The sequence below is a fragment of the Narcine bancroftii genome, chromosome 10 (assembly GCF_036971445.1).
Source record: "Narcine bancroftii isolate sNarBan1 chromosome 10, sNarBan1.hap1, whole genome shotgun sequence".
NCBI classification, from domain to species: domain Eukaryota; kingdom Metazoa; phylum Chordata; class Chondrichthyes; order Torpediniformes; family Narcinidae; genus Narcine; species Narcine bancroftii.
The window spans coordinates 94994561-95021666 of record NC_091478.1 but is presented as its reverse complement, the minus strand read 5'-3'; the positions used below and the strand labels follow the sequence as shown (position 1 = coordinate 95021666).

The following is a 27106-nucleotide window of genomic DNA, read 5'->3' as shown; positions in this document are numbered from 1 at the left end:
CAGGCAAGTGGGATGAACTGAAGTAGACAACTTGTTCAGCATAAATAAGTTGGCTGAAGGGCCTGGTTTGGTGCAGTGTGACTCAATCTCTCGATGACAAGATTTCACAATAGGAGTGTGGTTGGAGAACAGGGAATGCGATGAGGAAAAGTAGCTTTTAACTGGGTTCAAGTCAAGTCAATTGTCACCTGATTGCACAAGTACAACCCAATGAAGTAGCATTCTCTGGTCCTCAGGGTAAAACATGCAGACACACCAGACAGAACACACATGCAGGCAACTAATATGTATGCAGAACAAGTATCTAAAAATAAATAATAAATATTGTTTTGTATAAATGAGAGTCTTGGATGGTTAGTGTGAACAATCCCTTTTGTCGTTCATCGTTCTCACTGCCCATGGGAAGAATCTGTTCCTCAACCTGGTGGAGCTGCCTCTGATCCTCCTGTATCTCTTCCCCAAGGGGAGCATCTAAAAGATGTTGTGTGTAGGTGGAAGGGGTCCTCAATGGTTTTGTGTGCCCTCTTCAGACGATTCCGGTAGATCATATCGATGGTGGGGTGGGCAGGAAACTCTAGTGATCCTCTCTGCCACCCTTATGCTCCTGTGGATTGACCTCCAATCCATTTCTCTGCAGCAACTGTACCACACTGTGATGCAGCCGGCCAGGACGCTCCCGGTGGAGCTCTTATACAAGACTGACATAATGGTGGCCGGTATCCCCGTCCAATTCAGCCTTCTCAGGAAGTGCAGTCACTGTTGCGACTTCCTGACAAGTGAGAGATCTTGAGTGTCCACGATAGGCCACTAGTTAAGTGAACTCCAAGGAACTGCTCTCCACTCTCTCTACTACAGGATTGTTGATGTATACTGGAGGGTGGTCATTCCTAGTCCTCCTGAAGCCCATGATCATCTCCTTGGTCTTGTCCATGTTGAGACTTAGGTTGTTCCTCTCACATTGTGCGATGAGTGAACTGCTGCAGGTTCTCTGCCATTCTCAATGGACAGGAATGATTTAGATGAGGGAAGCAGGTGCAGAATATTTGAGTTTGCTGATGAGATTAAACTAGGTGTCAGTATGGGTTAAGAGAGGCAGCAGGGAGGTATAGACAGATGAGATGAAAGGGCAAGGACATGGCAGATGAAATAAGGTGCATAGAAAATGTGAGGTCATTCAGTTTTAGGAGAAAACTTTAAAAAGGCAGATTATTTTTTGAAATATTGTGCGTTTAGAGAATATCCTTGTACACAAGAGGTAGTCTTAGCAAACATTTGGGGAGGTTGATGCACTTTATTGCAAGGGAACCTGAATACTGGAGCTATATGTGTTGCTGCCATTGTAAAGAAGCTGGTTGAGACCTCACCTGGAATACTAGATACCTCTGGTGTCCCTGAGCAAAGACAGCAGAGGTACTGGGAAAGTCCATGAGAGGTTGACAAGTCATGGCAATTCTCTCCGCAGCAGTTAGCAGGGGCTCAGTTGTCAAGCACGTTTGTGGACAATTGGAATCTGGGAATGAGGTTTCTGCAGGAATGTGGTCCTGAGGTAAAGGCTCCAAATGAATGTTATCCTGCTTCTAGCCCATGTCCTTATTCAGGCTCTGAATGTCTCCTCAGGAGAGGCTAGCTCCTGAAGGGAAGGGTGCCGAGGATGATGAGCCTCAGTTCTGGTTGAATTCAACACAGGTATATAAAGGAGTCAGGGAGTAGTGCAGGGAATGGCCAAGATCTCACTGAGCAGCACAACAGATGCCTCTATTTCCCAATGAAATCTTTCTGGAGTGAGCCCTCTCCCTTCCCGTTTCCTAATTTTTCCCAGTTTAGACAAGATGAAATGTCACCTCCTCATGGAGGGATTGGGGTGACCACCCGATTGTCCTCGTGCTGCCGATCCTGTCGCTTACCTGGAGTCTGTGTATTTGGTTAGGGTGGCGAGACTGCTGGTGTACATGTGTCCACCAACATCAATGTGAACAGGAGCGTTGGATTTGGTCAGTTGTGCTGGCAGTGGAATTCCTTGAGACGCCACAGGCGAGACGGGGGAGCGGGTCAGAGACAGACGGGACATGGCTCTTCCCTCCTGCAAACACAATAGACAGAAAGATAGTAACTGAGGCACCACCTTCAGGGTTTGTATCAGCTCTCTACCCAGTGAGACAATGAGGCACAACTGTATTCATGAGAAGAACCAGGAACTTGAGGCTCCAGAGGTGGCCACAGATCCCATTTTTGCCACATCTGTGAGGCTTGTTCATGAACATCTGCAGCTGATTCACTGTAACTCAAATGCTCACTGAGGGACACAGTTCCCTCACAGCCCAGGATTGGCTCTGATGCAGTGTGGGAAGGAAAACAGAGACAAAATCAGGCTTCCTCTGCTCTCTCTCTCTCTCTCTCTCCCCCCTATCTCTCTCTACATCCCCACTTTTTCTCCCCTCTCCAACATATCTTTTTCTCCCTTTCTCCACCCTCTCCAAACCCATCTACATTCCCCCCTCTCTCCCCTTGCTAACATGTGTTTCTTTCCCCTCTCCACACATTTTTCTCTCTCTACACCCCTCTCCACCTTCCGACTCTCTCTGTCCCTGGTCTCTCTCCATCCTTCCTCCCTCTCTTCCCCCTCCCCATCTCCTTCCTCCCTCTCTCACCTCCTCCCTCTAGCTACCGAGATCTCACAGTCCACTTCCCACACCTCACTCCCACAACCCCCACTCCTCACTGCCTACACCGAAACCTTCACACCTCACAACCCACTCCACACACCCCACTCGCCCCTTGACCTCATTATAACCTGATCAATGACCGGACACGGACTTATTGATTTAGCGGTTAGCACAATGCCTTTACAGCAGCAGTGATGAGGACCAGACCGAGGTTCGATTTCTGCGCTGTCTGTCTGAGTTTTCTCTGGGAACTCAGGTTTCCTCCCACCATTCAAAAAATATACCTGGGGTGTAAGTTAATGGGGTGTAAATTAGACAGCACAAACACATGAGCCAAAATTGCATGGATTCATATATATATATATATATATATATCACCCCACTTTAAGGTGAGGGGAGAGAGAGAGATTTAACAGGAATCTGAAGGTAACCTTTTCACACAGAGGGTGGTGGATGTATGGAATGGGCTGCCAGAGGCAGGTACTATGTACTATGGCAGCGTATACAAAACATTTGGACGAATACATGGATAGGATGGGTTTTGAGGGATATAGGCCAAACACACGCAGGTGGTATGAGTGTGGGTGGGACATTTTGGTAGGCATGGGGAAGTGGGACTCTATAACTTTAGTCACAGGAAGAGATTGGTTAGGGCTGGGATTGATCCTCCCATGCATCAATGTGCAGTGACCAGGATTAAATTCCACCTGCCTTTTCTCTGCCTACCTTACCAGTCAATCAATATCATCCTGCAGCTTGCTGCTGTCCTCCCCACGATCAACAACACCAATTTCATAATATATACAAGGGAACCAGCACCAATCCCTGCAGGATACCACCGGTCAGGCATCAAATCACAAAAACAACCCTCCACAGCATCCTTGACTTCAACCAAGTCTGCATCCAATGTGCTAACATGGACGGGTACCTTTTTGACCAGTTACCCTCATAGTCCGCATATTTTAAGTGAGCTGGACTGCCATCCTCCAGATATTTTGAACTGCGGGGAACCGGCAGTTTCTTCCATCCCCTTCTACCTGTGGAAGCTCCAGGTGGGGGTAGGGGCTTCTCATCATGAATAGTATTTTTATACCTTCAAGCCAGCTGCAACCACAGACCATAAGACACAGAAGTAGAAATAGGCCATTCAGCCCATTGATCGCCCCTGACATTCGATCATGAGCTGATCCATTTTCCCTCTCAGCCCCACTGCCTGGGCTTCTCCCCATAACCTATGATGCCCTGGCTAATCATGAACCTATTAATCTCTGCCTTAAAAAGACTTAATGACTTGGATTCCGTAACAGCCAGTGCAACAAATTCCACAGATTTACCATCCTCTGGCAAAATAAATTCCTCCCCATCTCTGTGCTAAGTAGACGCCCTTCAACCCTGAAGTTGTGCCCTCTTGTTCTAGACTTTCCCACCATGGGAAACAACCTTTCTACTCTGTCCATGCTTTTCAACATTCAGACATTTCAATGAGATCCCCCTCATTCTCTTAAATTCCAACAAGTGCAGGTCAAGAGCCATAAAACATTCCTCATATGACATCGATAACCTTTGCAAACTTCTACAGATGTGTAGTAGAAAGTGTGCTGACTGGTCTGGTATGGGGACACCAATACAGCCCAGTACCTCACAGACAAAACTCTCCCCAGCGTCAAGAACATCTGCAGGGAACGCTGTCTTTGGAGAGCAGCAGCAATCATCAAGGATCCACACCCGCCTGCACATGTTATGTTCTCACTGCTGCCACAAGACTCGCACCACCAGGTTCAGGAAAAGCTGCTCCCCTTCCACCATCAGACTCCTCAACAACAAACTTAATCAGGAGACTCATTTAAGGTAACTTACATTATTTATTAATGAATCTTTAATTTCTGTATTGTACAGTCGGTTTGTTTACATTCCTCTCTTTTGTATATGCATCCTTTCTTGAGTACAGTTTTTAACACCACTGATTAGAAATTCTGCCTGGCCCCCAGGAAAAAACGAATCTCTGGGGTTGTATGTGATTTCATGTATGAACTCTGACAATAAATCTGAACTTTGAATTTTCAACACTGATAACCATTTCATTCCTAGAATCATCCTGGTGAACCTCCTCTGAACCATCTCTAACGTTAGAACATCCTTTCTTAAATGAAAATCCCAGAAGTGCTCATACTTCCTCCTATTTCATACCGTTTAAAGTTTTGCCTGCCCCAGGACTTTCTGTGCTCCTTAATGGTCTTCTCTATTACTTTTTCTCTCCTTTGCCTGTGCTTCTTGTTTCTAAATGTGCCCTTTAAAAAGCAAGTAGTGGAAAGCCTAGCTCTGCTTAAAATAACCCATCAGCTGAATTAGCTGCAGCCTGGGCCATGAAGAATGTGGGAGAGAGTGCCGTCATTTGTCACCCCTCCAGACACAATGGAATGGGACACGGCAAATGTGACCTCTTGATCACAAGAAGTGTACGAAAATTTCTGACAAGTACAGAACAATCCATTCATATTTGAGAAGGTTGAAAGGGCAATGCTGTCGAGGATATCTGCGTAGATTTTCTGGTATAATAAAAGCAAGTTGGCAAAATGGCAAGAAGGGTAGCATCAGGCACAGGAAGTTTGCTTAAAGGCAGAAAGCAGGGTTCTTTCAGCTTGGAAGATAGTAGACAATGGTCGCCCCAAGGCCATTGCTGGCCCTGCCTCGTACCTGTAGTTTAATGATTCAGATATCAATGTGCTTTCCAGATGTGCAAGTGTGTGGTAATCAGTGTGGAGGGCACACAACGCAGAGGTCAAACGAGAACCAAGTGGCAAGGAAATTAGTACACTTGAGCACAAAAAATGAAAAACAAATGATGAAATTACACAGAAAGTGTGACCGTGAACGAGTGTGTGTATGAGTGAGGGAGTACGAGTGTGTGTGATTGAGTGTACATGTGTGTGTGTGTGTGAGAGAGAGTGTGTGTGAATGTGTGTGTGAGTGTGTGTGAAAGTTTCTGAGAGTGTGTGTGAATGTGTGTGCATAAATTTGTGAAAAGGACGGGTTGAGCGAGTGGTTGGAGAACATCGTGGGACCCTGACATTGATAAATGGGGCTGGAGAAGATTTGGAGAGACTTGATCACTGTAGCGTGATGAACTTATGGGGGGGTTATAAGAGGGAACTGTTCCCACTTGCAGAAAGTTTACATTTCCTGGACAAATCATGTCACACTACCGGAGGGGAAACTTTTCTTCAGGTTGGTAGTTATGGAATATCTTTGAGTGAATAACATAACATAGAACTGCCCTAGCATGGGAACAGGCCCTTCAGCCCTCATGTCTGTGCTGATCATGATGTCAAATCAAACTAAAATTCTGCTGCTTGCATCTGATACATGTCCCTCTAATCCCTGCATCTTCATGTGTCGACCTAGAAGCCTCTTAAACATAACTATCACATCTGCTTCCACTTCTACCCCTGGCAGCTTTTACACCCACCCCCCATTCTCTGCAAACTTTCCCTGGACGACTCTCTTAAACGTCCTCCCCTCATCTTAAATGTGTGTTCCCTTGTATGTGACATTTTTATCCTGGGGAAAAGATTCTGACTGCCCACCTTATCAATGCTTCTCACAAACCTCTATCAAGTCTTTCATCACCCTCTGATGCTCCAGTGAAAACAACCCAAGTCTTTCCAACCTCTTCCCATAGCTCACACTCTTTGAACCAAGCAACACCATGGTAAACCTCTCCTGTCCCCTCTCCAAAGCCTCAAAATCTATCCTGTAATGGGGTGACCAGAATTGCACAGTATTCCATGTGTGACCTAACCAAAGTTTTATATCACTGCAACATGACCTCTTTATATTCAGTACTCCACCAAATGAAACCAAGTAATCCATACGCCTTTCTTTATGTACGTGACCACTTTTAATGATCTCCAGACATGGATCCCCAGGTCCTTCTGCACATCAATAGATTTAAAATCCCTGCCATGAACTGTATATGTCCCCTTAAATTTGACCTCCCAAAGTGTGATCATGATGTCAAATCAAACTAAAATTCCGCTGCTTGCCCCTGATACATGTCCAGATTAAATTCAACCTGTTATTTATCTGCCCATATCTTTACAAATCTACATACTGTGGTATCCTTTGATACCCTCCACACTGTCCACAACTCCACTATAGTGCCATCTTCAAACTTATACCTCCCCCCACCTTCTTAACTTTACATCCAAGTTTTTTACATAAACAACAGGGGCCCCACACCAGTCCCAGGTCACAGGCCTCCAGCCCATATAGGTCTTCCACTATTATTCTGTGTCTTCAATGAGTCAGCCCTTTTCATCTCCAAACTCACCATGGATCCCATGCATCTGCACCTTTTGGATCAGCCAATCATGAAGAACCTCGTCAAATGCCTCACTAATATGTGAAGCTACACAGAAGGAGGGGAGAAGGGACCAACGGGGTTACATGAGAGAAGGGACTGATGGGTTATGTAGGAGAGAAGGGATAGATGGGGTTACACAGGAGGGAATGGACCAACGGGGTTATGCAGAAGCCACTACATCTCCATAGACACTAGGTGCTCCCGTGTATAATAATTCTATCCTCTGTCAGTCTTAGGACAGATGATGGAAGCTCTCAAACCTCAAGGGAGCGTGGAAGATGCAAGGGGAAATTAAGGAGAAAAATTATAGGGCAAAGAGGATGGAATTAAGGTCTTAGGGCCTGAGGTGATGTTTGGTGGGGGCATTTGATGTGGTTTCCAGGCATTATAGTAAGGACTCTGAATAAATCCTACTTTGATCGATTAAGGAAGTAAAAACCAATGGATCGAAGAAAAACAATCAACAGATTACAAATGGCCTCAATAGATGAATAAAAAAGGGTGATGTTTGGTGTGAGATTTAGTGGTTGGAGATTGAATGAAGAGCAATCTTTGCATAAAGACAAATGACAGAGCTTGATAAAGAACTTGCCATTAATCGCTAACTTGGCAGTGTGCCTGTTCTGTAGGAAGATGGGCCAAGATGCAATCCATTCATTAGCCACAGAAAGGATGGCCAGATTACAGTTTGCCAAGAAAAATTTAAAAGAGCTGCAGAATTCTGGAAAAAGGTCTTGTGGACAGAGAAGACCAAGATTAACCTGTATCAGAGTGATGGCAAGAGCAAAGTGTGGAAGCATAAAGGAACAATCTGCCCAAGATCCAAAACATAACACCATTGCCGTGGTTTGCATCTTGCAGTGTAGCCTCTGTATTTCTATTCATGAAGTGTTCTGTGGATCGTAGTCATTGACACATCCACACCTGCGTCCTGAAGACTGTTTCTGATCTGGTGCACATATGTTTGGAGATTTTTCTTCATTATGATGAGAATTCTTCTGTCATCAATAGTGGAGATCTTCCTTAGAAGACCTGCCCCTTTTCAATTACTGAGCTCACCAGTGCACTCTTTCTTCTCAATGATGTCCCAAACTGTGATTTTCGTAATCCTAAGGTTTGGGCGATGTTTCTCACTGTTTTATTCTTGTTTTTCAGCCTCATAATGACTTCTTTGACTTTCATTGCCACAACTCTGGTCCTCATGTTGAAAAATGACAACTACAGATTCCAAAGTTGATCAAAAGCTTAGTCCTGCATTAATGAAGCAATTAAATATACCCGAGTACCCAAAAACAACTGTGAAGCCAAATGTCCTAAAACATTCTGGTGCCCTAAAATGATGGCACACTATGCATAAGAAATGCTGTAATTTGTACATGTTCAAAATGAATACAAATAATATTGAATAAACTCTGGAATGTGCATTTTAATTAGATGTGAATTGTTTGATTACAAATTTAAAACTATGGAGCACAGGGACAAATAAAGTAAAAAAAAGCATCTTTGACCCAAACATTTTGGAGAGCACGGTATATTGCTTCACCCCGTGACCTTCTCACCAAACTGTGTCGAATTTATAAAAGAGAGAAAAGCCCTTTATGCTCCATATAAACCTTGCACCTCATTTCATCAGCTTCCTTTAATTATGAGCTACCTTGACCACTCCCTTTGGCGTGGGTTCCACATTTTCATTGCTGTCTCTGCAGAGCTTCCCTTCATTTATCATTAACTATATAACCCTGGCTCCTAGTTCTGGATGACACAATTAAAAAACCCTTCAAAAAGTTAAATGAACCTGAAGATATATAGGAGACAGCGGACACTGGGATCTGAAGCCAAACACCACCAGCTGGAGGAACTCTAAGGGCCAATTAGCATCCATGGGAGAAAGGACCATCGACATTTCAGCCTGGAGCTTTTCATCAGGACTGGTCTTCATGAAGTTTTGACTCAAAATGTCGACCAGTCTTTTTATCTCACTGATGTGGGTCGACCCACTGAGTATGTTTACCTGTTAAATAGACCTGTTCAGCAGCCAGAGGTGCGCAGATCCACATCTGCTCTGCAATGAACTTGAGTTGCATTAGTGTTACACACAGCATCCATAGGAAGTAAAGAGTTACTGTTGTTTCGGACCTGGGCCCTTCATCAGGATAAGCAAAAAACAGATTAAAAAGGTGGGGGAGGGGGAGGAGCGGTGAGAGGAAGGGGAAGGGGGAGGAGAGGTGAGAGGAAGGGGAAGGGGGAGGAGCACAGACTTATAGGCAAGAACACCTGCCCATTTTTGCTTACTCCTGATGAAGGGCCCAGGCCTGAAACATTGGTTACCTTCTCCTTCCTATGGATGCTGCATGACCCGCTGAGTTTCTCCAGCACATTTGCATGTTGCACTCGACCCCAACAACTGCAGACTTTCTTGTTTATCTGCATTAATGTTACATCTGCTGTTACTGGTTTCATTAGTACAAGGTTACTGCCTCAAGTGGAATGTGGTAAGATGCAGATGTTACTTGAAGACAGAGTCAAGGTTTCAGAAAAGCTCAGTGAAGACTTAGATGTGTGGAAGAATGAGTTTTATGAATATGCTTAATAAAGGGTGAATGCATTAGGTAAGGCTTTCAGTTACTGGAAACATGGGAATTTAATTGCTTTTTAACATCTGTGCCGAAGTAAGACAGTATTATCCACAAGAATGTCAATATGACTCGGGATAAGGAACACTGATCTTCCCAGACAATTCTAGATATTACAAGGCAAAATGTAATGGTAAACACAAAATGCACTTTGTGTACAAATGGTGAGCGTCACATTCAGGGCCCTGCCCAACTTTTGTATAAATGAATGGCGAACACTTTGATTTGGGACTCAGTTCAGAGAATGAGTCACTGAACTCTTTCTTGAATCCCCTCACTCCCGCGAGCATAACAAAGGGTTAATAAAGAAGCTGTGGTATGTTTACTTGGTTCTGTGGTATTTTCTGCTCTCTGTTTTATTGCAGCGTGGTCTGACTTTAACAAATGGGAGACGGGTGCAATGGGACCCTTATCAATGAATCCTACAGGGCACAAGATGAAACAGGGTCATCATTTATACTGTGAAAAATACACCTACACATCAACTGAACAGAGTGATGGCAAGCAGAGCTTTACTGATTGATACTGTGAGTGAACTGAATCACATTATCGTCGTAGAGTTATACAGCAGGAAGCAGACCCTTCATCCCAAATTGTCCGTGCCACTAACCAAGTTTCCAGGTTGCCTTGGGAAAATAAATCCTATTTCTATCAGTCCCACCCTCTCTCGTCCCACCTGCCTGCTTTTAGCCCATGTCCCTCTTAACCCATCCTATCCATGGATCCATCCAAATGTTGGAATAGTACTTGCCTCAGCCACCTCCTCTGGCAGCTCATTTCATACACCCACCACCCTCCATGTCAGAAAATTTACCCCTCCGATTCCTGTTAAATCTCTCCCCCCTCACCTTAAACCTCTGGTTACTGATTCTCCTACTCTGGGCAAAAGACTTTACATTCACCCAATCTATTCCTCTCATGATCTTGCACACCTCCATGAGATCTTCCCTCACCCTCCTGCACTCCAAGGAATAAAGCCCCAGCCTGCTCAACCTCTTCCTCTAGCTCAGGCCCCTAGCAACATCCTCATAAATCTTACCTGCACCTTCTCCAGCTTGACAACACCTCTCCTGTAGCAGCGACCAAAACTGAACACAATACTCCAAATGTGACCTCACCAATATCTTATACAACTGCAACATGACCTCTGAACCTCTCAATACTCTGACTGATGAAGGCCAATGTGCCAAAAGCCTATCTACCTGGGACTCCACATTCAAAGTACTATGTACCTTTACTCCTCAATCCTTCTGCAATACAACACTCTCCACTTCCCTACCATTTATTCTGCATGTCCTACCCACTTTAGACCTCCCAAAACACGTCACATTTCTCTGCATTAAATTCTTCTGCCCACCTGCCCAACTGATCAAGATCCGCAAACTTGCTAATCACACCACGTTCATTTTCGTCTAAATCATTGACGTCAGACATGAGCAGAATGTTAGTGAAGCCATTAGCGCAACACTATTACAGTGCGGGCAACGCGGGCTCGAATCCAACGCTGTCTGTAAAGAGTTTGTACATTCTCCCCATGTCTGCATCGGTTTTCTCTGCTTTCCTCCCACTGTTCAAAACGTATGGGGGTTGTAGGTTAATTGGTGTATTTAGACGGCACAGGCTCATGGGCCCATTATCATGCTGTAAATTAAAGAATTAAAAGCAATGGACCCAGCACTGAAACCTGTGGCATTCCACTGGTCACAGCCCTTCAGTTTGAAAAACAACTTTCTACCATCACCCTGTTCTTTCGACCATAAAGCCAAATTTCTATCATTCTGCTCTCTCCTTGGATCCCATCTGAACTAACCTTCCAGAGCAATCTACCATGAGCAACTTTATCAAATGCTTTGCTCAAATCCAAATATAGGTCTACAGCTCTGCCCTTGTCGACCTTCCTGGTCACATATTCAAAAAAGCTCCATCATGTTTGTAAGACAAACCGTGCTGACTATCCCTAATCAATCCTTATCCATCCAAGTGCATGTACTGCACATCTTCTCCCTCAGAATACTCTCTCGTAACTAACCAATCACAGATGTTGGGCTTTCAAACTTTTCCCTGCACCCCTTCTTGAATAAAGTCACAGTATTTGTCACCCTCCAATCTCCTAACACCTCACCTACACTTAATGATGACTCGTAAATCTCAAGCAAGCCATCTACAATGTCCTCTCTACCTTCCCACGGTGTCCTTGGACATATCTGAACTGTCCACCTTGGTAGACATCAGGATCTTCAGCAGCTCCTCAATTGTAATACTAACTGTTCTCCAGACTCTACCATTGGCTGCTCCAAGTTTCCCAACCCTCACAACATTCTTCAAAGTAAAAATAGAGAAGTACTCATTGAGGACCTTGCCCATCTCCTGTTGGCTAGAGGGCAACTATTATCGTACTGTAAATTACTCTTCAAAGAGGGCCTTGCCCCATCCTGAATGTTCTCATGGTCCCGCCCTGTCTCTCTCCCTAACTATCTTGAACCTAATAGAATAATGGCGGCTGGTTCCCCAAAGGCTCGTCCATGAATGCTTCAGCCACTTGTCCCTCCAAGTTTTCCAAGACTAGATCAAGTGTTGTCCTCCTATGTGGAACCCTCCACAGATTGCCAGAGGAAACTTTCCTGAACACATTTGACAAATTCCACCCGGTCTGAATCTTTTGCCCTCTGGATTTCTCAATCAACACTTGGAAAATCAGACTCTGACCAATGCAACTGAGGAAACTGTGGATGCTTGAACCTTCGGGAGCAGGAGGGGCTCGGCACTAGGTGAGTCACTCGCCCTTTCTCTCCACGGATCCCGGGCTTCTCTTTGTCCAACCTACCTGATTAGGTGTAACGGGGCCTTGGAACTGGAGAACAAGAAATAAGCTGATGATTTGCTGGGCTCGCGGCTGCTTTATAACGAACCTGGTGACATTTTGAGTGGGAAGACGAGGTTGGGGGGATGGAGATACCCTTTCCAGTTTTAAGACTTCCTTCCCACGGTGACCAGATCTGCCTACTGCTTGGCTCCTCTTTCTGACCCTCAACCCCAACTTCTTCCTTTAGTTTTCCCACAAATACTTCGCTCCACAACTCAGGGTCCACGTTCTCACTCTTCTCTCAGTGAAACCCCTTGACCTGAAATCCTCCTGAGATTTACGACCTACAGCTTGTGGACTCCTCCGTGACATTTTCAGGATGCCTTTGAGACAATGGCCTGTTCAATCTTTTCTAGTAGCTCGAACCTCTTATTCTGGAATCATTCCAGTCGATGGATAGAGAATTCCAGGGAAAATCCGACCGGCGGCACTATCAACTCCCCTGACGGTGGGCGATCTGTGGAGATCCCATGGCATTGGTGGGTTCCCATTCAACACTGACCCCGTCCGATAACCTGCGGACAGCCGCCTCCACTTCCCCAGTTGGAGAAGCTCCGGTAAGTTCGCTTCAACTCCTCGGAATTTCCATAATTCATTCAAAGTTTACACAAACCGACCGTCCTTCTGTCCCGCATTCAACTTCTGGGGTTTGTTTTTTTACCCACCCCACCCCCCGCGACCTTGTCTGAAACTCGCGGCCACGACGGCCAACAGATGAAGCGACTGCCGGCAGTCGGTGGCCAAGAGATGCTGCGTCCCCACTTGCACGGGCGCTGGCCTCGGCGCCGCAAGAGAGGGAGAGGCGCGGGGCTGGAGGGAGCTGGACATCGGCGGAAGGGTGAGGCTCGGCAGCGAGGACCGAGAGAGGGAGCTCGGGAGAGGCGGGCGGTGCGGGGAGATCGGCGGTGCGGGCGCCGGGGATTCGGTGACCGGGTCAAGAGCGCGGGCCAACACAGCCAAAGTATCCACAGCGAGGGCCGGATGGACGTCGGAAGTTGCAATTTTAACCGGCGGTGATTTCACCAAAAGACGGCACCAGAGAAACCTACCGTGTACATCAAATCTTCTTGCCGAACAGCATTCGATGAAAAATTCGGGGCAATTTTCCTCTCGCCTCCCCTCTCCCTCTCTCTCTCGCCCTGGCTGGCTTGTTTCTGTGTTAAAAGCAGATTGGGATCTGTTGCAGAATGAGAGAGAGAGGGGAAAAAAACAATAATCACTCTCTAAATAACACAGGGAGGCGAAGGAGGAAAGGAGCTGAATTGTGCCCCTGGGCTGTAACAGCCCCAGGCCAGGGACTGCGCTCCGATTAAATCGCTCTCTGCCTCATTTCGAAATAGGTTTCTCTCCTACCGAACTGATGCGGAACAGCCCTCGGTGATGGAATTGGTCTTTATTTTGCTCCTTTCTGTTGCTAACGGTCTAATTTCTCAGTCCCCTAGTTCGTCCCCTCCTCTATCCGGGATAACGGTTTTAATCTGTCACAACTCACATCTCAATACATTTGGCAACCCCCCCCCACCCCTTCCCTTCCCAACCCCCCCCCCCAAAAAAATCGAGCTGATTTTAATCATTGTCATTCCTTCTGATGTAATCTTCCCCCAGGCATTTTCAACCAGGCATACATTTTCAGTTCTGAGGAGAATAAGTAACACAGAACACGTTTGCTGGGATCTTTACCCAGCCCTGATGAACAGAAATAGTGGGGAACCTGTTGATGAAACGGGGGCCGGCCCTGGTTCTATCTGCATTTTTAATAGGTGATGAGGGTCCAAGTGAGGAGGGGGGGGGGGGGGGGGGTCTGCGTTTTCCTCTGCCAAATTTCCTGCCGGCCATTAAATCCCAATGACGTGAATCCCTCCGCCTTCTATTGTGGAAAGCGCCCTCGCAACTTGCCTCCGGCGCTAAGCGCCATTTCAATTATAGCTCGGTGCCTGGCACCAACATTTCTCAGGGTCCTCCGCGGGCGATTGGCCTCAATTGCTTTTGTTTCTTTAAAACTACATACAAATAAGTCTTGCCCGCGCTCTCTTTATTTTTAGATTATTAGAAACAACGCTTCATAGCTTCCTCGTCTTATCTGCGCCCCCAAAAACTTTCCCTCCCACTCTGCAGTTCGTTGTCATAACTTTGCATTCGAGGTATTAACGTTGCCCCCCCCCCCCCTCCTTTTTTCTTTGCAATAAGCTTTCCACTCTCTCGGTGAAGGTATTCCTGCTTCAGGCTGCCGTGCTGTTTGTTTTGCAGGGGGATTTCGCTCCCACATCTTGCACTGCGAGGACGTGCTGGCAACTGTCCTCGAGTTGGTGTTTCAGTTACCTGCAGCTCAAATTCCTGCACTTTCTTTCACCCTCTTTCTTTCATGTCCTGGAACTTGAGCTTTGGCGCCAACTCGCGGCACTTCCATGCAAGTGAGACGTTTCGATGCAACAATCTGGAACGCCTCAAAAGATATCTGCAAGTGTGTCACTTTAAGTTTCTTTCATTGATTCCCCAATGTCACAACTAAAATATAAGAATCGTATCAATAAGATTGGAAGAGCGCAGAAAACCATTATGAGGAACTGAGTTGCAGGGAAAGGATAAGCAGGTTTGAATTTCATTCCCTGGAGTGTTGGAGAATGAGGGGAGATTTGATCGAGGTTGACAAAATGATGAGGGGTATAGCCAGAGTGAACGCAAGCAGGCTTTTCTCACTGAGGTTGGGTGGGGCAAGAATTAGAGGACAGGGATGAGGGGAACTTCTTCATTCAGAGGCCAGTGAGAGCGTGGAATGAGCTGCCAGTGGAGTGGTGGATGACGTTTGATTTCATCATTTAAGAGAAGATTGGATAGGAGGATTTTGGAGGGTGCAGGTCAATGGGACTGAGCAAAATAGTAGTTTGGCAGGGACCTGATGGGCCAAACTGTGCTGCTGTGTTCAGTGCTTCTATGGAAGCTTGGAATCAAATAAGTAAGTCTGGATTTAGCTTTTCTACTGTATGTCAGATTTCAAACATGTGCAGCATTTTATTTAGGGAGACCTGAGCTGAACTAATTCATTCCATCCTTGGCAAGTACTTATTGGGAATGTAAACCTCAAAAAAGGACTATCTGGTTACTATCCATCCTTGAAATCTCACAGTCACCATCAAACCTAGCACTTGTTTCTCTTTCCCAGTTAAGATTCCTTTATTGTTAGTTCAAATACGCAAAGCGTGATAATGCACAAAATTTGTCAATGACTGCCTGCCCTAAAGGCACACAGAGGTGCCTCTCACGTTCCCAGAGGCCACAACAATGGGAGAAAGCCATCTGCTCTGATGCCAACGCCTCCTGCTGCAGCTGCACGGCCTCCTGTCCAGTCCATCGGTGAACCCACAGATGCCTGGAATGGGGAGTGTGAGTTATGAGAGGACACTCTGAAGCCTGGTCTGCTTTCCTTGAAGTAGAATTAGAGAGATGGTAGATGGTGGTAATGTTGCCCCTATGTCAGAGGTTCAAGGTGAGGAGCAAGAGCTTTGGAGGAGATCTTGGGATGAACTTTTTCACCCTGAGGGGATCTGGAATCTGGAGTGCACTGCCTGAGGGGGTGGTGGACGCAGAGCAGATAGGGACTAAGGTGTGGTCCATCAATTCAGAATGTATGTGATGGTCAGCAGAGGCTGGGAGGGCTGAAGGGCCTGTTTCTGTGCTGCACAACATTATGGAAATGAGCGTGTCAGAAGTCAAATTTGGAAAGGATCTCATTCACCTTTTGTTTTTGAAAAAGGCCATGTTGCCATTGCTGTCTGTACCTTTGGTGAATTTTTTAAAATTTAGACATAGGGCATGGTAGCAGGCCATTTCAGCCCATGAGTCCATGCCACCCAATTACACACAATTAACCTACAACTCCCAGTACATTTCAAATGATGGGAGGAAACCGGAGCCCACAGGGAAAACCCATGCAGACACAGGGAGAAAGTACCAACTCCTTATAGACAGCGCAGGATTTGAACCCCGGTCCCGATCGCTTGCGCTGTAAAGATGTTACACTAACTGTGACAACCATGAAGGATGGATGTAATTAGTGTCTGCAATGTCTGTGATTCAGATATAACTGACTGTCAACCAATTAGAAATGGTTGAGGAGGGCCAGGGCGCCTCTCCACAGCTACAACTGGATCTGCTTCCTCTCAAAGATGTTCTCTGGCTCCTCTCGAAGATGGTTACAATTATAGTATCTCTGAGGTCCCCGGGCAGCCTCACCACTTCCCAGATAAGGAAGGGGGCCTGAGCTAGAGGAAGAGGTTGAGTAGCCTGGGACCAGGTGATGGGTGTATGGGCATAAATATCACCAGCAATCTGGCCTGGTCCAGCCACATTGACCATGTGCCCAAGAGAGCACACTGTTGCCTCCAATTCTTCAGAAACCTGAGGAAATTTAGCGTGTCTTCAAACATACCAATTGTTACAGATACATCTGTTGTGTGGGAGGGAAAAGTTTGGTGGGTTCAAAGAGCAATGAATCTGGACACAGGCTGAACACAGGAAAGATCTTTATTAAAACACATGAGGGGATCGCAACAGGGATAACACACACTAGTACTCTCAATCACAAAACACAGTATAATCAGACTTTACTGATACTAGCAACTGTTTACACCCATAAAAACACAGTACATCCAAATCACATTGGACCTAACACTACTGATACTAGCAACTATGTACAGATATAACAACCAAGGATTACAATATGCTACCCACTATTTCTTGTCTAATGTGGGCACAGCTTCAAGCTCTCTAACAGCCCTGATCCCCATGTAGTGTACACCTTACCAACAACTCCTCCAGCGTTGTCCACAGTTTTATACTTAGAGTGGAGCAGGGTTCATCTCAAGATCAAAGGGAAAAGAGGAAGAACTACTGCACATGGTGGACTTTATAGTACAGTAAGTTGGAGGGTCCAGCCCAGATAATCACTAGATGATTAAAGGGGCCAATGGTCAGGTGTGAATTAATGGGTGGATGGAGTCCAACCTTGACTGGCAAGTGATGCAACTTCCAACTAGGCTCCAAGCAGAGAGGTCATGTGACCCTCCACAATCCACTACCCACCAAGCTTCCAGACTGAGAGGTCACATGACCCTCCACAATCCACACCACAGGATCATAGAAAATATCCTGCATTATTGTGTGGGATGGGAAGTGCTCTACCCAAGACCACGAGAAACTGCAGAGAGTTGTGAATGCAGCTCCCCTCCCCACCATCGACTCTGTCCGCATCTCCCGCTGTCTTGGGAGACAGCTGACACATTAATGGACCTGTTTCACCTCGGTCACACTCTCTTCTCCTGCCTTCATCAGTCAGATGATACATGATCTTGAAAATACACATTTCCAGATTCAAGGACATTTTATATCCAAGTTATTAGATGATTGAGTTGATCTCTTGGAGATGACCTCTTGATCTCAGTACAGATCTTGCACTCTTTTAATTGCATGTTTCTTACTGGACTTTTGCTTTATCTTGCATTACCTGTTGTATTTAAGTATGAGTTGACATGCCTGTTTCACACTCAATACTCAATACAAAGTTTCTGATTGTATCTCAGCACAAACAGAAAATAAAACTATCCAAATGTCTTTTCAATGTAATTGCACTTGTCTCTAGTTTTAGACTCTCCTATGCTGGGGAAAAAAAAGTCTGAGACCATTCACTTTATCTATGCCCTTCAATCCAAGGAAAGCAGTCCCAGCCAACCCAGCCTCTCCTCATAACACAAGCCCTCCAGTCATCCTTGTGAATCTTTTCTGCACTCTCTCCAGCTTGATCACATCCTCCTGTAGTGCGGGTCAAAAACTGCAACCGATACTCCAGAGAGAGTCTCACCAACAATTTGTACAACAGAAACCTATCACCCCAACTCTTATACTAAGTCCCTGACCGATGAAATTATGCATGCCAGACACCGTCTTCACCACCCTGTGTCACACCTTCAGAGAGCTATGTACCTGTACCCAAGATCTATCTGTTCGACACATTCTCAAGGGCCTGTCTCACACAAAGTCCAGGCCAGGTTTAACTTTCCAAAATGCTAAACTTTGTACTTGCCAGAGTTAAATTCCATCGCTGTTCCTTTCCCAGTTGATCCCAATCTATTGTAACCTTAGACACTAAAGCACTAGTTGTATCTGCAGACTGATATATATGATGTCTATGATATACCTGTATATGTTGGTCCAAGGACTGTGAAATTCTGCTGAGAAAAAAGCAGGATCCTGGTTTAATGTTTGACAAACAACACTTCTAATAATCTAATGCTCTATCAACTCTGCACTGAAACATCAGCCTAGATTTTCAACTAAAAACAAATCACAGACTGTACACATTTGTCTAAGGATATATCAGAACATAGATCAGCTGGAAAGTTGGGTGGCATGGAAACAGGTAGAATTTAATCCAGGTGGAGTTGCTGTAAACTGCGGTGGGTATGTCGCTCAGGGTAGAGGATGCTCCTGCATGATGTGGGACATCAGCAAGACTTCCAGTGTCCCAAGAGTCTACACCTGTGGGAAGTGTATCCAGTGCAGCTTCCAGTCAGGGAATTGGGGCTGGAGATGGACAAACTCCGGATCGTACAGAGAATTGTGAACTTGGCCAGCGCCATCATGGGCATCAGTCTAAACTCCATTAAGGACATCTACAAGAGTCTCAAGAAAGCAGCCTCTATCCTCAAGGACCCTCACCACCCAGGCCATGCCCTCTTCACACTGCTACCATCAGAAAGCACCCTGAAGACCCACACCCAGCGATTCAAAAATAGCTTCTTCCCCTCTGCCATCAGATTTCTGAATGGACAACGAACCATAGATCACAGACTCAGTTCTCTTCTTTTTGCACAAATTTTTTTTTAAAATGTGATTTTACAGCAATGTTTGCACAGTGATGCTGCTACAAAACAACAAATTATGTGACATGTTCATAACAATTAAATCTGATTCTGTAAGGAAAGCTGAGAAGATCACAGTTACAGTGAGGTGGTCACACTCAAAGCTCAGGCTGCAGGCAGCAAGGATAGACAGTGGAGGCAGACACTGGAGGTGCCCTGCAGCCATCCCTCTCTGTGACATGTAAACTGTTTGGATTGTGTTGGGGGGCACCTTTCAAGAGGAGACCAGCAGCAGCAGTCGGATCTTGACAGGGAAGGGTTGAGTCAAGCAGAGCAATAGCGATTGGTGACCCCATAGTGAGAGGGTTGGGAGGTTCTACGGCCACAAGAGAAACACCAGGATGGTGCGCTGCCTCTTGGGCCCAGGGTCAAGGATGTCTCTGAGCAGTTGCAGAATATTCTCAAGGAGGAGGGTGATCAGCCAGAGGTCGTTGCGTGGATTAACATCAAGAATGTAGGTAGGAAAAGGAAAAAGGTCCTGCAGGGTGAATTTAGGGAGTAAGGAAGGAGACTAAAAGTGGGACCTTGAGTGTAATAATCTAAGGATTACTCCTAGAAACGTGCTAGTGAGGTTAGAAATAAAAAGATAGGGCAGATAAATGTGTAGCTGAAATTTTGCATGAGGGATTCAGGTACTTGGATGGTTGGGATCTCTTCTGGGGAAGTGGTGACCTGTACTAGAAGGGCAGGTTACATCTGATCTGGAGAAGGGCCAGTACCACAGCGCTGAGTGGTTCTGCACCGCATTGCACTGTCAGTACTTTTATAATTGTTTGCTTGCTGAATGCGCTTGTCTTTATTTGGATATAGCCTATTTTGTTTTAACTTCAGGTTGGATACAATTGGATTTCAATGGCTTTGTATCTGTACCTGGCACAATGACAATAAAGTTGAATTTTATCTAATATATCCTGTACCTCCTGGGAAGGCTTAAATCAAATTGGCAGGGGCTGAGGCTCAAAGATAAGGCAGAGCAAATATAGTGCACAGGACAGACAGCAGTATGGCACAGTAAGAGGAAAGATCCATGGTTTAAACTGCCTTCATTTCGATACAAGAGGCCCAGCAGGTAAGGCAGACGAACACAGGGCATGGATTTACTGAGGACACTGGGATATTGTGGCCATGACAGACACATGGCTGAAAGAAGGGCAAGACTGATAGCTTATTATTCTAGGAAACTGGAGCTAGAGGAACATGAGTGGGGTGGGGGGAGGTGCATTTTCAATAAGGGAAGACATGGCAACAGTGCTTCGAGAGGATGTTCTTGAGGGATCATCCAGTAAAGCCACATAGATAAAATTTAGAATCAAGAAGGGAATGATCACTTTGGGGCTGTATTATGGGCCCCAAGTAGTCAACAGGAATTGGAGGAGCTGATGTGTAGGCAGATTACAAATAGCTGTAAGAATAATAGAGTAATGGGAATGTTTAACTTACCGAACATTGACTGGGGCTTCCACAATATAAAAGGTTTGAACAGGGTAAAATATGTTAAGTGTGTCCTCATTCAATATATTGAGGGTCCTGTCACAGAGTGTGTAACACAGGACCTTACTCTTGGGGAACAAGACAGGGCAAGTGATTGAAGTGACAGTGGAGAGTGCATTGGGACCAATAACCAGAACTCCATTCGTTTTAAACTAGTTCTGGAGACTGGTTCATAAGTTAAAGTAAAAACACAATGCTGGAGAAACTCAGCAGGTCAAACAGTGTACATATAAAGATACATAACCCACATTTCGGGCTTGAGCACTTCATCTCAAGGTATATAATGTTTGACCTTTTGAGTTTTTCCAGCATTGTGTTTTTAATTCAACTATGGTGTCTGCAAATGTTCTTGTTTTACCACAAGTTAAAGTCCCTAATTGAGGCAAGGCTAATTTTGGAGCAATTAAGCAGGAACTTGCAGAGATTGATTAGGAGAGGATGTTTACAAGTGAGGGGACAGATAGAAAGTGGGATGTTTTTAAAAGTGAGATGGCTAGAGTTCAATAACTGCACATTCCTGTTCAAGGTCCCTTATTATCATGTGTGTTTACCTTTGTTTGCCTGTGAAGTCACACAGAGTCCAAAGCCCCAAAAGAGATGGGTAATAATGACAGCTCCGACCGAAGTGCATTAGAAGTTTCAAAAAGTAAATTAGCATCGAGAATCAGAATCAGAATTTATTATCATGAACAGGTGAAATTCACTGTTTTGTGGCAGCGTCACAGTGTAAACATTCCTATTATAACCATCTTACAACATTACTATAAAAAATAAAAATAATGGTGCATGAAAAGTAAAGCAGTGTCTTTGGTTCATTGATTATTCAGGAATCTGATGGCAGTGGGTTAGAAGTTGTCCTTGTGCAGCTGAATGCTCGTCTTTAGGCTCCTGTACCTTTTTTCCCGAGTGAAGAGGGCATGGCCTGGGTGGTGGGGGGGGGGGGGTCTTTGAGGATAGAGGCTGCTTTTTTAGCCTTGTAGGTATATTGATACATGTAAGGTGGGCTTACGAAAAGTGTTTTTGTTGTTATAACTAACTACAGGGATATATTTTATAAAAAATAATAAACTTCTGCTGAAACACTTCATGAAAATGTAATTGACACTCATTCTGGTGTCACACCCACCCCCCATGGTGTCACTCGAAGCAGCCTGCACTCCCATCCCGGACCCCTTCCTTGTGATGTCAGTAGCTTGAAGATCAGTACCTCTAGCTTCAAGACAAGCCTCTGTACCACACTGATCAGTCTCTTTAACCTCCCCATACTACCCTAACCTTAACCATAAACTACTCTGGGACCACACAAGATTTGTCTGCTTATTGAAACACTGCTCTTTTTTCTGGCACTAATTGTAACAGTGAATATTTTCTCTCTATCCATCCTTTACATTTGTTACCTCTGTATGGTGGGGAGGGGGGGGGGGGGGGGCGGGGTGGTGTTACTTAATATATATTATTGAAGTTGTTTTTAATGAAAAGTTCAGTGGCAGCAAGAATTTCAGTGCATATGGACATAGTGCAATGTGTATGACACTAAACATCATCAATATAATAATACTACAGGCCTGCTGTTTTCCAGATGATCCCTGCTGCCATTCTTACATAAAGGCACAACATTAACTATCCTCCAGTATCTGTTACCTTACCTGTATTATCAAAGGTGTAAAAATCTCCGCCAGGGCTTCTTCATTCTCCTCTCTTGTTTCCCAGAGTTGAAAGTTCAGATTTCTTGTCAGAGGACATACATGACATCACTTTCAACCCTGAGATTCATTTTTCTGTGGGCCAGGAAGAATTTCTACTTATCAGTGGTGCAAAACACTGTACTCGAGAAAAGACACATATACAAAAAAGAGAAATGTAAACAAAGAATGAAGTGCAAACTGACTGACTGTGCAAATACAGAAAATAAAGATTCAATAATAAATAATGTGCAAGATAGGACTCCTGAGTGAGTTTGTCGTTGAGGAGTCTGATGGTGGAGGGGGAACAGCTGTTTCTGAACCTGGTGGGGTGAGTCTTGTGGCTCCTACACCTCTTTACCAATGGCAGCAGCGAGAGCAGAGCGTGTGCTGGGTGGTGTGGATCCTTGATAATTATCGTTGCTCTTTGATGGCAGTGTGCCATGTAGATTTTCTCTATGGAGGGAGAGTTTTACCTGTGATGTTCTGGTCTGTGTCCACTACTTTTTGCAGAGCTTTCTGCTCATGGTATCGATGTCCCCACACCAGGCCATGATGCAGCTGGTCAGCACACTTTCCACTACACATCTATAGAAGTTTGCCAAGGTTTTCTGGGATAGATTTCAGCTGCTTTTGGGGATTTATCCTGGCCCCAGAGGTTGCTGTGAAGCAAAGTAGAAGTTCCTGCCCTGAACTGACTGCTTATAGTGGCCCATTACCCAGGAGGCGACCCAATACACAAAATGGCAGACAAACATGGCAATCTCGCAAAGGCCGCAGAGGCTAATGGCCTTTCTTCGTGACTGACCAATCAGCAGCTGGACCTCACTTCCACCAGCAATGGCGGGAAAACCCGGCCCAGCAAGCGGGACACTGGGCCTATATAAGCAAGGGCAGGGAGAGCAATAAAACAGTCTTGACTATAACTGCCATCGAGTGTTTGTCGTTCTTCCACTCTGCTGGTACGCGCACAACATGTGGTCCTATTGGTGTCTTTTGGATGTTAACTGGCCAAGTGCTGTTTCAAACATCTGTTTGGCATGTTTCTCAACTTGTTAAGGAGCTCAGTTTAGTACCAGCAAGAACCAATGAAAAGAGGCAGAAGAATTGCTCATGCTAGAATCTTGAGCAAGCAAAAAGATGGGTCAGGAAGTGTCCGTGGAGAGATGTGTTTCAAACAAGACTTCTATGCAAGTCTTACAAAAGAGTCCTAACTCAAAATGTTGACTGTTTCTATGCCAAACCCGCTGAGTCCCTCTAGATCTTTGTGTATGCTCGAGATTCAACAAAATGCTATTTATAGGATGTGACTGGTAATCCTGGCACACTGGCATCAACGGAGTGGAAGAACATTCGGAAAGGTTATGGTTAGAAAAACTGCTGATTTAATTGGGAAGAAGAGATGTATCAAAGGGATTGAAACAGTTACACCGCATCTCCATCCTTAATCTTAGCCTTGTAAGGCTGGTGGAAAGATCAACAAAGGTTGAGTGATTGCAGTTAAAGAACACTTCCTCCAAAATCTCCAGCAGTTCTGGAGCACCACAGGGCTGCGATCTTAGCCCCCCCCCCCCACCCAACCTGATCTGCTCATTTTACACCTATGACTGTATGGCTCGGTTCGACAGTAACACCATCTACAAATTTGCTGACAATACCATGGTAGTGAGTTATATAAAAATGGGTGATGAGGTGTACGATCCAATGATCAATGGGGGAATCAGAGGTGGAGAGAAGGTGAGCAAATTTAAGTTCATTATCTCAGTGGATATTTCCTGGACCCAACACTCTAACGGCATCGTCAACAAAGCTCGTCAGCGCCTCTACTTCCTCAAGGTTTTGCGGAGGCCTGGTGTGACATCAGAAATCCTGGCAAATTTCTACAGCGGTTTAGTGAAAAGTGTGCTGGCCAGCTGCATCATGGCCTGGTATGGAGACACTAACAACCCTGAGCATAAAGTCATACAAAAAGTATTGGGTACAGGCCAGGACATCACAGGCTAAACCCTCCTCACCATTGAGAACATCTGTGGGGAACACTGCCATCAGAGGGGTAGCTGTAATCATCAAAGACCACATCATCCAGCACACGCTCTGTTCTAGCTGCTACCAGCATGAAAGAGGTGTCGATGCCACATGACTCGCACCACCAGGTTCAGGAACAGCTGCTACCCCTCCACTATCAGACTTCTCAAGGACAAACTCAATCAGAGACTCATTTAAGGACTTTTTTTTTCATTTGTGTATTGCATGGTCAATTTGTACAGTTTTTTTTGCACTAACAAGTGCAAGGGTGAGGTGGTTCTGCCTGGTCCACAGGAAAAAGAATCCCAGTGATGTATGTGATGTCATGTATGTAGTCTGACAATAAATCTGAAAGTGAATCAGAAGTATGAAAAAAATAATGAGTGAACAACTGCAGCATGACTGCTGGGTTCCATGGACCTGTGTTACTTCACTGGGTGAGGGGAAGCTCATTTGGTATCAATACATGCTTTGATGTCAGTAAGGGAAGAATTGGGGTTGTCTGAAATCCTCTGTGCAGTTGGTTCTTAATGTCTTTAGGGACCTGGGGAATCCTTCTTTAATAAAACTATCCTCGTGCCATAAAGAAACCTTGTAAAAGTCTGAAGGCCAATTCGGGATTGAGCGGAGCAAACTAGTTATTAGCTCTTTCAAAGCACAACCCCGGGCCTTCTTCATAAACTTGATTAGATACTAATAAGAAGCCACAGAAGGTGGTGAACGTAGCTCAGAACATCACACAAACTTCCCAACACTCCGTGGACTCCACCTATGTCTTCCGCTGTCTAGGAATAGCAACTAATGTACTGGAGGATCCATCACACCCTGGACACACTCACAATGCCTTTGCTGTCGCTAATTGATCTTCTTTTCATTGTATTCCTATACTGTGTAAATTGTACTCTTTACACTGCTGTGTGAATGGTAGAGATAACCTGTGAGTCTGCTCATAGAAGGACCCTTCTCTTTGGACTAGGTATTTTGTGACAAATAAACTTAAACTTAAAACATCCTAGTATAACACCTGGTGTCAGTGCCAGATTAAGGTGTTGTGGGAGCTGTAGCTTTTATATTAAAAGGGCCCTAAATTGTGCTGGATGGCACATACAAGGAGAAGGGGAAGTGTGATGGCAGTGTATGAAGTTTCGGCTGGTGCATGGTCAATGAGGGGAAAGTGTGACTGCAGGCCCCCACCCCGCCCCGCCCGAGAGAGTTTGTGACACTGACCTTACATGTCTGTTTTGGTAAGTTTGAAATAGTCTTAATTTTTCTTAACAAAATTATGCTGGCTTTCTCAGATCACTATATATTCAGTGATTACCAGTGGCGTGTCTAGAGAATGCAGCGCTTATGGCAAGCACTGAAATTGCCCCCCCCTCCCCCCGTGTTAAAACTTAATTACACATTTTGCACTGAAATTACACTTACAATGAAATTGCACGTCCCCTCCTAAAACTTACTTACACATTTTGTTAAAACAAAACTTATTTACGGCAGTGACTGGTGTCTGTCTCAATGCGGGATCAATGGCCGTCTTTGTTACCCATAATCCCCCATGCAGCTGGAACTGCTCTACCAGTGCCAGGGAAACACAGAGCAGTTACAAGCTGCCAGGGTGGCCCTGAAGTGGCCAGATCAGATGCCGGAGCATTGCACCCCTGCTGCTACGTCAGAGTTAGATGGGGTTGGGGAGGGGTTGCGATGGATGGCTGGGACTAGGAGAAAGGCAGTCAGGTGAAGCGATAGTGGCACCACCCCTTTAAGGTTAGCAATTTTAGCCAATTATCACCTTTAATCGGGGTTATTAACACAAATTATCAGTGCGGTATCTCACAGCTGCTATACAAAGATGAAAACAAAAATGTTTCTCATAATTCATTGAGCATAAACATGGGGGTCCTTGAAAATCCAGGGCCCATAACAAATGCTACATTTGCTACTATATTAATTCAGCCGTGCTCGATGTCCCTGCTCAACACAATCTATCAATTCACCGACGACACCACCGTTGTTGGCAGAGTAACTGCAAATGATGAGACAGAACACAGGATGGAGATCAAGAACCTGGTTGGGTGGTGCCAGAACAACAATCTTGCTCTCTTCGTCACCAAGACCAAGGAGTTTAAAGTTGATTTTAGATGGGGCAGGCTGTTGTGCTATGATTGGTTGCTGCCGTCTGGACACCCCTCCTGAGACTGATCCTACCCATAGCCCTTTGCATGCTCCCCATTCCACTCTGCCTTGATCAGTCAATGTTCAGTCTATCTGTTCCAGTCTATAGTTAATAAAAGCCTATCAGTTTCACAATTTCAGTCTTTTGTGATTATTGATGGTGCATCACTCCTGTCTGCATGGATGGGATGGAGGTGGAGAGGGATTCACGTATCAGAGGATTTCTCCTGGAGCCAACACATCAAGAGAACCGTGAAGAAGGGACACCATCGCCTAAGGAGTTGAAGAGATTTGGCATGT

At 45.2% G+C, this 27106-nt stretch overlaps 1 protein-coding gene and 1 pseudogene across 4 annotated transcripts in view; one reads left to right on the top strand and one right to left on the bottom strand.

The window, feature by feature from the left end:
• The window catches only part of LOC138745001 (BTB/POZ domain-containing protein kctd15), a 38120-nt gene extending 24109 nt beyond the window's left edge, over positions 1-14011 (bottom strand). Inside the window, exons 1-3 of one of the 4 annotated variants that reach the window (XM_069902001.1) lie at positions 13876-14011; positions 13572-13699; positions 1905-2080 (exon numbers count right to left, since the gene is read on the bottom strand). In XM_069902001.1, the coding sequence (XP_069758102.1) occupies positions 1905-2080; positions 13572-13580 (185 nt within the window). In that variant the 5' untranslated portion in view covers positions 13581-13699; positions 13876-14011. The other 3 variants (XM_069902002.1, XM_069901999.1, XM_069902003.1) reach the window with 3 other exon arrangements.
• The window catches only part of LOC138745000 (UDP-glucuronosyltransferase 2C1 pseudogene), a 34869-nt pseudogene continuing 20739 nt past the window's right edge, over positions 12977-27106 (top strand).